General features: G+C 41.3%; 1 protein-coding gene across 3 annotated transcripts in view; it reads left to right on the top strand.

The window, feature by feature from the left end:
- The first annotated feature begins 8,199 nt into the window (after window positions 1-8,199).
- The window catches only part of MMEL1 (membrane metalloendopeptidase like 1), a 60,731-nt gene continuing 54,698 nt past the window's right edge, over window positions 8,200-14,232 (top strand). For 2 of the 3 annotated variants that reach the window (XM_072608617.1, XM_072608614.1), the window contains exon 1: window positions 8,200-8,501. In XM_072608617.1, the coding sequence (XP_072464718.1) occupies window positions 8,497-8,501 (5 nt within the window). In that variant the 5' untranslated portion in view covers window positions 8,200-8,496. The remainder of the gene's footprint in view (window positions 8,502-14,232) is intronic. The other variant, XM_072608618.1, reaches the window with a different exon arrangement.

Genomic DNA, 14,232 nt, shown 5'->3' with positions numbered 1-14,232 from the left:
CACATTAAGACTTGTAATGCACTTTCCATATGTTATCTCATTTGATTATTGCAGCTACTCTGTAAGGTGGATACTTTCACATGATCCTCATTTTTTTTTTCAGATGAGGAAACTAGACTGAGAAAAGTTAAGTGATTTGCCCAGGGTTAATCACATGGCTAAGATAGCTTCATGCTGATTCCAAGAAAATACTCTATCCTCTTCACCACCTAGCTAGAAAGACAAAATTTAGCTAAGATATAGCTCCTGCCTTCCTGGGGTTTATAGTCTATTAAGGGTTAGTGCATGACACATAGTAGGTACTTAAAAAAATCATATTCACTGACTGACTGACTGATACATTACAAGGTTGTTCCCCTCACCCAGTGGAGCATGGGAGGTGGGAGAAAAAAACATTTTTAAAATTTAAATAAATACATATAGTGCCTTGTAGTTTGTCTTAAGCCCTAAAGTTAAAGGTGCTACTGGCAAGGGAGGGGAGAGAGTTTCTGCAGGAAGGGGAGATGCTAGGGCTCCTCAGAACCACAGCCTACTCCAAATTCAGACTGCTGCTGGAGTCACCAGTGTCTCTTAGCCTCTGCACCTTAAGCTCAGGTACCCAAGAGCAAGACTGCAAGGTTAATTTCTCCAGTATGTAATTTTGCTCCTTTAAGGTTGATTAGGTTTCAACTGGACTTAAGGACTACAGGTGGTCACAGGCGATAAAAGGGCATCTTCACAAGCAGGTTCTCACCAAGCATGAAATTGCCTTTGGTCACAAGAGTCAGGGATATGCCTAAAGTCCAGCTTCTGGGGAAGTCATGTCCATGTGGAGAACTTCCAAACCAAGTGATATCTACTTACTCCCAGTGCTGGTTTACTACGGACTGCATTTATGCCTCACTACAGTTTATAACCCACTTGGGTTATTTGCTTTCTCTGCTGATGCACCCAATTCTGCTACCTGTGGTCGTCAGCCTGTATGCCTTTGCTTGAAATATAATTTAAAATACCCAACTGTGAGAAACAATGATACAAGCCAGTGTGAAATACTCCAGTGATCCAGGAGATTTGGGATCTCACCTAAAGGATAGTTCCCTCCAGTGGTGCACATTACAACCCATTTAAGTCTGTGAATCCTGCTCCAATCTTATCTATGTCATCCCATAAGTAGATCAAAGAAAGTCCTCCCATGTGCTAGGGACCCTCTGGAAGATCTCTTAACATGGACGTTATCTATGGAACAAGGAGGCTAACAACAAATTAGTTATCCTTCAACCTTGCTATGTGACTAACCCATCTTTTCTTCCCCAAGTCATACATTATTAGAATTCTTGAGCATTGTATTTGAATCTGGTTTATCGAGCTTTTTAGTGTTGGATTTTTAGCTTGAAATACAATTGGTAGCTTGACCTAGCCTAAGGAAGCATTGCCCATCGCAAATCCCTAGAGGACCTATTTTGATGAATAGAGAATGGTTTGACTTACTAGGTCCACTGTTTGGATGTAAAAACCAAACTGCAAAAGAGCTTATAAAAACAGGTGGTCCTCCCCTACTTCCAAAGTAGTTTAAACATTTCCCCCACAAGCAATCTTGTTGAACTATTGTCTTAGAAATTCTTCCTTGCAGCTAAAACAAAAGGAAGCATAAGTCCATGTCCTATTTGATAAGTTTCAGCTTACCAGAGTCAGAGTTAAAGGAAATAAGTTTCAGAATTCATATTTGTAGAACTAGGAAAGCAGCTATCCTCATGACCAATATCTGAGGTAGGGAAAATATTATTAATCCCATTTTCAAGGAGGAAACTGAGGCTTTGAGTTCTGTGTCATGTCTATGAATCAGGTGGGATTTGAATTCAAATTTTCCTAGGTCCTAGTCTATCCTCTACCCCACAAATACCTTCATCAGCAGAGGTGCACAATCCAATTTAAACATGATCAATCTCCTCTATGAACTAGAGGAGATTTTGAGTCAGAAAACTGGGTGTAAATTTCAGCTCTGTTACTTAACTACTGTATGACCATGTTCAAGTCCTTCAGTCTTCCTTAGTCTTAATTGTAAAATGAAGGTATTAAATCAGATGACCTCTGAAGGCTCTTCCACCTCTAATTCTCTGAGCATATAGGTAACCCTTCATTGACTCTGACAGTCTCAGAATGGATTCTATGGCAAATCCCACCACAGTTGACCCATGATCAGCATTTTCAACAATTTTCTTACATCATTAGAATACAATGAGAAGCAGCTCCTAATGGTGGGAGCTGTCCACAGGTGGAACAGGTTGCCCCCTCCTCACTAGAATGGTGAAGCAAAAGATGGATGACTTCTTGTCAAGGATGTGGTAGAGATTCTTATGTAGGTGTGGGTTGTATCAGAAATCCCTTGTAACTCTGAGATGCTGTGCCCATCCCCCTCTTTCAGGGTTCTTTAAGGATTCAGAAAGCACCTGATTGCCTATTCATGATCCATATTTTAACCAAAACTCAGATTTGGCCTTTATCATTTTTCCTTCCTCATTGAAATTCACAGCTTGTAGAAACCTCATGGCCAACTAGTTCAAATTATATCTGAACAAGACCCCATTCTATTATAGCAAAGGTTCTTCACCTGGGTTCTTCACCATGGATCCCTTCCCCAAAACAGGTCTGTGGATAGGTTTAGGTGGTCTCTGAACTTAAAAGGAAAAAAAATACATCTTTATTTTCATGAACCTCTAACTGAAATTTGGCATTTCCTCCAATTATTTAAAAACACAATGCTGAGAACGAGGTTGGGAAACTTTTCCCAACTACCAGAGGGGTACCTGAAACAAAGAACTCCTGAATGACAGTAACCCCAATAAATGGCCCTCCACCTTTGTTTGATCATCTCAAGAGAGGGGGTGCTCACTCCCTTCCAAGGCAGTCCATCCCACTTTGGGTCAGCTCTCATGGTTATATTTTCCTCTGTATCAATTCTAAATTTTCCTCCCCCAACTGCTCTACAAGGTATGAAAATGCTTGACAAGATCTCTGGTTTGCAGGGAAGAAGAGGTGGTGTGATTAGATTGTGAAACTCCATTACAAACTCATAACAAAATTTTAGGGTGAAAATGACTGCATTTAGTTTCTCATTTCATTTCCTCTCTTCCCAGACAGCCTGGCTCCCTGCACTGTTTAGTATGGAGAAGAGGCGTCTCTGGTGGGAGGCATGAGTGTTGCCTTCAAATATCTGATGTGCTGTCAAGGAGAAAAGGGAAGAAATGTCTTTAGGTGGCCCCAGGGGATAGAACCAAGGCCAGTGAGGAACGGGGAGGAGGTTGGGAGGGTTTCTAATGGGACAGGCTTGGGCTCAATAGAAGGAAAATTTTTAAAATAATTATCACTATCTAAAATTGGGATGGGCTATTTCCATTTAGTCAGAAAAAAAAATTTGTACAGCACCCAGTAGGTAGTTGTTGTTTTAAGTCATTGCTTCTTTTTATTAGATTTGCGATTTCATTCGTCTAAGAATCTCCTATTAAGGAAACTCCCTCTACTAATACAAGTTGGTGCCTTCTGGGTAACTTAGCGTCATATAATTGGCTGAGCCACTCATAGATTAAGTAACTTGCCTAGGATAACACAAGATTTGAATCTGACTCTAAAATTAGCCTTCACTCCGCTACTTCAAAGTTGCCTTTCTCTGTATGGTATTTTAAAGCAATGACCATACACACATTAATTCATCTCATTTGTTCCTCTACAATAAAACTGAGGGCTGTGCTATTATTTAGATCCATTTTACAGATAAGGAAACTGAGTCAGAGAAGAAGTAAATCTCCTGTCACTAGCTCTATTCAAATGGAATCTGAGTTTCCCCAACAGGAACGATGACAAAGACATTTCCTGAAACCTGATTCCCAAGATGCCTCTATGACACCAAGATCTTTTGTGCGATTAACCAAAAGCCCAGGGCTACCCTGCTTCCTTCTTGTGGGGACATTAAGACAGAAGATCACAGATCTATAGCTGAAAAGGATTTTATAAGTCATCTGGTCTAACCTTCTTCATTTTAAAAGGAAACTCAAGTCCCCATAAGTAAATAATTTGCTTAAGGTTACATAAGTCACAAGAATAAGAGGCAGGATTTGAACCCAGCTCTCTTTGGCTCCTAAATCCATGCTCACTCTTACATGCCACATCTTCTCCTAAGTAGAATACCTCCCACTGATGAAAGACGTCTCAGTGTGGTCTGGCTTATCATTCACTTGACTGCCAGACAGGAGGGCTGGAATGAGACTTGAGCTTGGGAGAAAGTCAAGGAATATGTAAACAGAAAAGCCCCAATGAAGCAAAAGCAGAGTATGGAGACAAGTTGAATAAAGACATTCCATAGCTTTGCCGTGAGTAAACTAGTGACCCTGAACCTCAAGCGAATGCCATGTTTCTCAGAATCCCTAGGACGTATCTCTGGGGTGGTTTGAAGTGGAACCAGTTGTAACAGGGTTTGCCCTCTTCTGACAACTCCACTGTCAGCCAGGGATGGCCCTAGCTTATCCTTCTGACACATTCTGGGCACTCTTTGGAGCCTCTGGGTTCACCAGCCCAGACTTCGGGTGTGTCTGACTCTAACTCAATCCCTTTCATTGTAAGAACCCAAGATCCAGGTCTGGACTTGGAACATGGCAGAAAGACAAAGCTCTAGGTGAGTGCTAGATGGATTAGATAACCTAAGTTAGATAATCTAGCAGAGTTCACCTTCCCACTGTGACCCCTGCTCCCTGAAAGTCATCCTTCCTTCTCTTAGCTATGACCAGGCCAAGTAAACCTGAGCATTGACTGAAGATGTCTCGTGGACCCAGGAGAATGTCAGAGCTGAAATGGCTTGCCAGTTTCCTTAGTGGACACCAAGGCTGACGATCTTAAAGTATTTGAATGGCTATTCCACTGAGGAAAAGACATCCAAAGTGTTCTACTTGGCCCCAGAGCAATGAGGAAGATAAATTTAGGTTTTATATAAGGAAGACCTTTCTAATAATTAGAGCTACGCAAAGGTCAATGGGCTACCTCCTGGAGTGAAACAGCAGGTTCTTCCTCACCAGAGGTCTTCAGACAAAAGCTAGATGGCCACTTCTTGGGTATGTGGTTGAGGACGGCTGGGAGATACAGTGGATAGAGCAACAAACCTAGAATCAGGTAAGACCTGAGTTCAAAACCCCACCACTACCAGACTGACTGTGTAACCTTGGGCAAGTCATTGAATCCCTCAGTATCAGTTCCCTCATCTGTAAAATAGGAACAATAACACACACACACACACACACACACACACACACAACCAAGTTGTTATGAGAATCCAATGAGATAACACGTTAAACCTTTTAAGCCTTTTGAAGTACTGTATAGGTGATGACTGCTATTATTAGAGGGGATTCCTGTGAAAGTGTAGGGTGGACAAAGTGACATTAATTAAGACAAGAAAAGTCAGAGACAAGTCTCTTCTCTCATTGGAGATCCCATCATTTTCAGCAGTCACAATTGGCTTTATCATTTTCCTAAAACATTTCATTCCATAAGAACTTTGGACTCAGTAGCCCAGTTAGAACTCAAAGTTGGAAATTATTTTTTTAAACTTGACCTGGTTTTCCCAAGTACTGAGTTGGTTCAATCAGATTTTGCCAAAGGAAAGAGTGTGAAGGGACAAGCAGATAGGCAAGATCATTTTGATCTTTGGAGAGAAGAAACAGTAGAACGTGGAATAATGGGAATGCAGAAGCTTAAGATTATTAATCTTACCAATATTAAATATAGTTTCTATTCTGCAACACTTGGAAAAGGAGTCATCTAACTGAATATTCTTAGAGGATAACAAGTGAGGGGAAGACGAAGACTGAGAGAAATGAAGAGAGAGGAGAAGAAAGAGGGAGAGAAAGGAGGGAGAGTAGCAGGGGGAAAATAAAAGAAGGGAGGGGAAGGAAATAGAGGAGGAAGGAGGGGAGACAGGGAAAGGGAAGTGAAGGGGGGGAGAAGAGGGAAGAAGTGGGAGAAGAGAGAGAGATAGAGATAGATAGATAGAGAGAGAGAGAGAGAGAGTGTTTAAGCAGTTCTTTGGTTTATTCCCTTCCAAGGGAAGGCTTTGCTTGAGAGCTCTGAAGAGCTAATATCTATTTGCTTTTCTTCCCCAACCAAGCTGTCAATACATCCAGAAGTCTCTCAACAGAGCCTCAGGCACCAACTCTTTTCCCCTGGTGGAAAGAGAAAAGGAACATTCTTACCTATTTTGAGCAGAATTTTCTTTTTTTGTGGGGGGGGGGGAGGAGGTGACCTAGAATTTATAGACTCACAGATTCAAAACTGGGGGGACCTCAAATTCCATCTAATCCATCTCCCTCATTTTCCAGAGAAGGAAAACTATCCCACAGAAATAAGTGACTTGCCCAAGGTCACATATATACCTTGCCAGAGGGTAGGATTTGAACCAAGATCCTCTGACTCCAAAATTAGATGACTATCCATTGTGCCATTTATGGGGTAACAGCTTGCAGATGAGAAAAAAATCTCTGACCTTGGAGTCATGAGGACAAGTTCAAGTCTGGCATTTGACACCTAGCTTCGTGATCCTGGGCAAATCCTTTTCTGTCTCTGAGCCTCAGTTTGTTATGTGGAAAATAGAAATAATAATTATACAGCAAAGGTTCTTGACTTTTTCTCTGTCTTGGGTCTCTTTGCCAGTCTTGGGAAGCCTATGGATTCCTTCCAAAGAAAAATGTATTTAAATGCATAAAATAAGAGATAAGAGAAGAGAAGGGAGAATGGGGAAAGGAAGATAGAGAGATAGGAGAAAATAAGCATTATCAGTGTCTTCAAATGTCTGAAAGGCTGCCATGGAGTGTAGATTTAGCCCTGCTTAGCTGAAGATAAAACTGGAACCAATGAGAACAAGTTTCAAGGAGAAAGATTTCAGCTCAGTATAAAGAAGAACGATTGCCTAGCAATCGACAACATCCACCCAATATCAGAACAGGCTTCCTTGTGAGGTGATGAGTTCCTGGACCCTGATGGCATTCCAAATCAGGTCGAGTGACCCACTCTTCTCCTTCCCCAATCAGGGAGACCCACAAAGGCTAGAAGGTAGGACTAGATGTCTTTTGAGGTCTCCCCCAGCTCCAAGATTACATGATTCCTCAACGAAAAATTCATACTAGTACCAGTTCAGGAGTTGGGGCAGTCCATTTGCACTAGCTAATGATGGTGATGGTGATGGTGATGGTGATGGTGGGGGTGGCGATGAGAATGATGATAGGGATAACTACCACTTATATAGCGCTTTAAGGTTTGCAAGTCACTTTACAAATATCTCATTTGATCCTGACAATAACCCTGAGAGGGAAGTGCTATTATTATCCTCAGTTTAGAGATGAGGAAATAGAGGCAGGCAGAGGTTAAGGGATGTGTCCAGGATCACACAGCTAGTAAGTGCCTGAAGAAAGATCGGAATTCAGTTCTTTCTGTCTTAGAGGTGGTACAGTGCATAGAATGTGGGCTTACTGGTATGACCCTGGGCAAGTCACTTGACTTCAGTTTGCCTCAGTTTCTTCATCTGTAAAATGGAGATAATAATAGCACCTGCCTCACAGGGTTGTTGTGGGGTTCAAATGAGGTAATCATTATGAAGTGCTTAGCACAGTGCCTGGAACATAGTAGGTACCATGTAAATGTTAATGTTTCTGATGGTTATTCCTGATTGCCAGGGCTGTGCTCTGTCCATGGTGCACCTAGCTTCTTCTAATTAGTAGCTGATGCCTTTATAACACTTCATACACTTCAACACATTTGCCCTTACAGCAACCTGGTGATGTAAGTAATAATTATTTCTATCATATAGATAATAATTATAATGCCGTCTATATATGGAAGGACATTCTGTCCAACTCCCTTCTTTTGAGAGACAAGGAGAGAAGGATTAGGTGACATCTTTTGGTCACACAGTGAGTGTCAGAGGTGAGATCCAAACACAGGTGTTCCTGAATACAGATCCAGTACTCTCCTTACAATGTCCCCATAACTCACCAGATTTAAAAGTGAAGAGAACCTTGGAGATCATTTAGTTCAACCCCTCATTTGCCAGAAGAAGAGATGCTTTCCAGGGCCAAATGAAGTCATGCCATGCCTATAAGGAGCAAAGCTGGGCTTTGGCCTCTGGTCCTTCTCCTCCAAACTCAGGGCTTCCATTATGCCAGGGGATTCTGAAATGGAAGTAGAATGTATGCAGTAACAATGGCAGCCCTGGGGGCTCCAGTCTGCTGGGCTCTACATCCAAGCCTCCTCTACCCTCCATTCCCTGCTTATAAACCTTAAGAGATGTTTTAAAGAACTCCTGTGAAGTATCATTGGATTGGACCTTCAGTTTGCTCCTCCTCAAGGATTAGGGGCACCAATAGGAAGTCCTGAAAGCTGCTCTGCAAGACCCTCTTTCCTCCTTTGAACATCTCCTTACCCCAAACAGCTAGGCTTCTTCTGTTGTCCTTCTTGTAAGGTATCTGACTAACTCTCACTATGAGGTGAGTGATTTACTGGAAAAAGGAGATGGGGTAAGCAGTAGAAAAGAATTGGGAGAAGTCATTGATTAACCAGATAAATTATTTTATGGTACATTTTAAGACACTGCATCATAGCATCCTAGAGATTAAGCTGGAAAGTACTTCAGGGTCACCTGGTCCATCTTACCATTTTACATATCAAGGACAAGTTGAGTGTGTTGATATGTTGGGCTATCACTCTACAGAAGAGTAAAGCATGGCTTGGATCTCTGGGACGTCTACACACATGACACTCACCCTTCTAGGCTTCATAGCTGAGATTTTTTAAAACCTTAAAATAAGCTGAACCATAATGAAAATTATCTAGCCACTATTTCTCCTTATTCTTAAGTTACTTAATAAGTTTTCCCCCCTGTTATTAAGGCAAGAAGTGACTGAGCCCTTGAGCAGGGGAGGAGAAAGACTTAAATGATCCCTACATGCCTCTGAACATACATACCAGTTCTGATTGTGACTCCTACATTAATTTGAGCTTTGAAATGGACAACTGGAAGACTTAGGACAGAAATATCAGAATTTCCCAATGTCCCTTCTTCATCTCACCCACCCTACCTGGCCCTTCCTTCTCAATCACTGGATGAAATCCACCAACTATGGAAATAGAATGAGGACACAGCGTCCCAGTGCCCCTCACCACAATGGCACACTACTAGACCCAACCATACCTATGACCAGAGAAGTAGTCATTTCTACCCTTGGATCCTGGAACACCCTGCATGGACATTACTTTTATTTGCCAGTCTGCAAAGCCTAGGTTCACCTACTCTGTGCATTCAAACTACATGTACCCACCTGACTTCTTCTACACTTCTTCCTTAAGCCATGAGAAAGAGTTGCCCCAGAAAATGGACAGATATCAAGTCTTACCAAGGCTTTTCATCTTAAGAAACTATGGCTTTGCACAGTGATCTTGGTGTGATCATTGTCCCTTGAGGAAATTAAAAGGTAATGCTGTGGAAATTCTAGTCGATGAGAACTTGTATCTTGACCCTGGATCCTCCTGCAACCTAGAGACAAAATGAAAAGAGTACTAGCTCTCGATTCAGAAAGACCTGGATTCAGATCTGACATCTGATATTGCCTGTGTGACCATGAGCAAGTCACTTAACTCAATGATCCTCCATTTCCCTATCTGTAAAATAATGGATGTTGAACTAGACATTCTCTGAGATTCCTTTCATGTCTAACGATCCCTTGATATAGCTAGGATTCAAGCCCCAGGGAAAATGTGTAAACTTGGGAAATCACTTGATCTCAGTTTCTCCATTTGTAAAATGAAGTGATTGGACTAGATTGTGTCTATCTCTTCTAGCTCTAATTGTATGATACTGTAGTTCTTCATGACTGGAGGAACCATTCGAAGTCTGGCCTTTTAAAAGTACCATATTACTACATTGTGGACAACGGCATTGGAGAAGATTGAGAAGGTTTAAGCTATTTCTTGATGATGGGAAATGGAGTGATGCTAGATGTTAGAGGAGTCCAGCTAGGGCAGGTCTCTTCTTAGGTCTATCTTTTGAACCAACTCCCATCTAATCTGTCTGGGAAAAGTGACTTCTTGAAGACCAAATTTGGTCAACTCCTAAATCCACCACCGCTCATCCTGATAACACAAAAGAAATTGCAGGAAAGCAGCTTAGACAATGCCACAATTCTAAGATAACTATGATTAAATTCTTGACCTTCTTTGAGAACCGTATTTGTTTATCCAGCTCTTTTTCTTCTGGATTTCTCCTACTCACAAATAACTACCCAAAAAATCAAAGGAAGGAATGAGAACATCATTTAGAGAGATATAAAGTCAGGGACAAACCCTTCACTTGGACCTTTCCAGTGACATAACTTTTCTTTGATAGTTCACAGAGAAGGAATGATACAGTTTGTATTTTGGGATAAGAAGAAGTGACTGATATTCTGTTGTATACAAAGCTCATCAACTCTTTGCTGACTTACTCCTAACTGCAAGGCTTTAGATATTGTCTATTTCAACTACCTCATTTTACAGATGAGGAAACAGACATGGGAAAACAAAATGACTCGTCTCCATCTTTATTTTTAGATGAAGGTAGACACCTACTAGAATCAATGCTGAACTAGAATAATTGTACTTTCTCATTTAAAAAGTGAATCTTAGATCCTTTCCCTCAAGTTGTTAGGTTGCCTGAAAAAAAATCAGAGGGAAATATGAAAGCTCAACTCTTGGGGAGCCCTGGAAGTCCTTCCTCTTTAAGCCATATGGTATGAAACACATCATTATTCTTATACCCATCTCCAGGGCCATGAAAGGTGAATAATGAATCATTCCTTACGCACTCTCGTTTCTTCTCATCACCCAGAAGCAACGACATGGAATTTATGGAATCAAGGAATCCTAGGTTTGAGAAGGGCCTCTGAGGCCATTATCCATACCTGAATAAGAATCTCCACTACCATGGCTCAGTCAAATGGTCAACTCAGTGTTTGCTTGAACACCTCTAATGAGTGACATCCCACTGCCTCCTAAAGTGGGTCATTCCATGATAGTAATGTGGTAAGAAGTTACTTTATATATTAAGCCTAAGTCTGCCTCTCTGCAACTTTCAAGGGGCTAACAATCCACACACACACACAAACACACACACATACACAATTTCTTTTTCAGTGGGAGATACAGCAAATATTTAAGAATGACCTATATATGGACCAGTTTAACAGAGTGCAAATCCTTGGAAAGCAGTGTGTACAAGTAAGCAGACTTCAGCTCCTACAACCAGCCCTAGACTATGCTTCTCATCTTGTCTAGCCTTCCACAGGGGAAGCTGAGGGCATCCAGCCACCATCTCCTTGGCCCCTATGTGCACACCTCCTTTAGCCTCCACTTTTCTTTCCACCTCTTTGTCTTCTATGAATAGTCTTCAAATCAATGCTTTCATTTCTTCTGGTAAGGGTATGACAGTTGACTTCCTTATGCCTCCACTTAACCCAGTGACTCCTTGAACCAAAACTCCCTTCTCTGGCCACGATTTCCCTGATTGTGCTTTCTCCTGATCTTTGAACTTAAGTTCCCTGAGGTCAGAAACTGTCTCATCTTTCAGTCTGTGCTCCTAGCCTCTAGCATGGTGTTTGTTCTATAAGGGATACTACATAAATGCTTTTTAATTCATTTATTTACTCATTAAAGAAGTTTACATTCTATTGGGTAGAATAAATCTTTTGCATAAACAGAGTCCCTAAAATAGTGCAGTAAGCTATCACTCCAAACTTCATTAAAATTTTTTGAAACCCTGTAAAACTATACAATATATACATATATATAATGTGTATAAATTTGTGCATATGTACATGTATATATACATATATACATGCATGACACATATATATTTATATATCTGTATGAAACCAAAATGAATACCCAGGTGATTGGAGGAGTTCTAATTACAAAGAAATTAGACTCACTAATAATTGCAAAGCTCAGGAAAATTCTCATATGGAAAGAAGGTGATTCTTGAGCTGAACCTTGAAGAGAACAAGGGGTTCTAAGCAGTGGAGTTGAGGAGATAGAACAACCTATGCAAGGTATGAAGGTAGGAGAGTCAGGATCATGTGTGTGGGGTAGCAAGGGGGCCAAAGAGTGTAGAAAGGTGGATCGGGTCTTGTTTGTATGTAGTTGTTTGCATGTTGTCTCTCCCTTTGGACTGTGAGCTTCTTGAGGGCAGGGACCATCTTTTGTTTGTACTCCCTGCACTTAGCACAGTGCCTGGTACTGAGTAAGTGCTTAATAAATGCTCACTGACTGACTGAATGGTTAGAAGTAGGTAGTGCTAAGTTTTAAATGCCAAACAAGAATTTTATTCTAGAGGTAATAAGGATTCACACTGATATTTATTAAATAGGGAAGTGACCTGATCAGTCCCACATTTAAGAGAATCAGCTGGCTGGAGGATAGACTGGAGAAGGGAGAAATTGGAGACAGGCAGACCAATTAAGAGGCATTTGCAGTGATTTCGGTGAGAGGTGCTGAGGTCCTGAACTATGTTGGTGCCTGTGAGTGGAGAGAAAAGGAGATTTGCAAAAGATGTGAAAGTAGAATGGATAAGATTTGGCAAGTGCTTAGATATGTGAGGTGAGTGAGAGTGAGGAATCCAAAATGAAGCAGAAATTGTGAATGTGGGTGACTGGAAGGATGGTGATTCTCTCAACAGAAATGGGGAACTTCCAAAGAAAAGGGTACGTGGGAGGAAGATAATGAGTTCTATTTAGAGCATGGAGAGTTTGAGATGCCTATGGGATGTCCAATTAAAATGTCCAATAAGCAGTTGGTGATGTGCGACTGGAGCCCAGAGAGCTGGTCATATCACAAGTACAAGAAGAGAGAGAGAAAAAGAGAGTCCAATATAGAGTCTCGGGTAACACCTACAGTTAGGGGAAGAAATACAGATGATGGTTCAGTCAGAGAAACTGAGAAGTGGTCAGGTAAGTAGATAACCAAGAAAGGGTGGTGAGGAAAACTCAGAGGAGAGGAGAGCATTCAGGAGGAGAAGGTAGTCCCTATGTGAAATCATTCATGCATCTCAATAGAAGATAGGTAGATGGATGGTAGGTAAGGAGAGAAAGGGAGAGAGGGAGAGTAAGAGAGACAGGGAGAGAGGGGGAGAGAGAGGGAGAAAAGAGAGAGATGAAAGGGTGGATGGAGAGATAGAGAATTAGACACAACTGAGAGGCAAAAAAATCCTGTCATTTATATGATCTCATTTGACCCTCCAAACAATGCTGTCAGTCAGGTACTAGAGGTATTACTATCTTGGTTTTACAGGTTTGGAAACTGAGGCAGCATAATATAAAAGACTAACCATAGAAACAAAAAGACCTAGGTTCAAGTCTTGCCTCTGTGTATATTGTATACTGGCTCTGTGTAACCGTGGTTGTCACTTAATTTCTCAGTTACATTGACCAGCTCTCTGAAGACCTTTAAATGACTGACACTGTGTACCTGTATATTCTACAGTTTTGAAATCAGTATTGATCATAAACCAGGTTTCTTATAATAAAATGTGTCCTATACTCAGACTTTGGAGTCAGAAGACCTATATCTGAATTCCAGATGTGCCACGTAAGCCCTAGACAAATCCTTTCCCCTCTCTGGGCCTCAACTTCTTCCTCTGTCCAATTAGCCAGGAAGAGAAGGATTCAAGTCTAGTCTCTGGAAAATATTAGCTGTATAACCCTGGGCCATTCATTTAAGCTCTTGGTGCTTTAAGACTATAAACTGCGGAAAGGGTGTCAACCTGCATTGGTGGAGAGGATTTGCTCCTGTAGGAGTTCCTTATACCAGTGGTTCTCAAACTTTTTTGGTCTCAGGACCCTTTTACACTTAAAAATTATTGAGAACCGCCTCCCATGAGCTTTTGTTGGTGTGAGTGATCGCATTAGTATGTTTTGTATTAGAAGTTTAAGTGTCTTATTGGAATTAGAAAAATAATTTTAACAGCGCACACACACCTCTGAAAGGGTCTTGGGGACCCCAGGAGTCCCGGACCGCGTTTTCAGAATTGCTGTCCTATATTAATGAAATGGCAGGTCCTTTCCCTAGGTCCCACTCTGCTAGGTGTTTGGTATGTATAGACAAAGGTGAATTAGAGCCTGTTCCTGAGGAGTTACTTTCTATTTTATAGCATATGCACTTAGAGCTAAAGGGACATAGAGGACATCTATC

Source organism: Notamacropus eugenii, chromosome 5, assembly GCF_028372415.1.
Source record: "Notamacropus eugenii isolate mMacEug1 chromosome 5, mMacEug1.pri_v2, whole genome shotgun sequence".
Lineage (NCBI taxonomy): Eukaryota > Metazoa > Chordata > Mammalia > Diprotodontia > Macropodidae > Notamacropus > Notamacropus eugenii.
The sequence above is the reverse complement of the archived record's forward strand: the minus strand, read 5'-3'. Positions and strand labels throughout refer to the sequence as shown.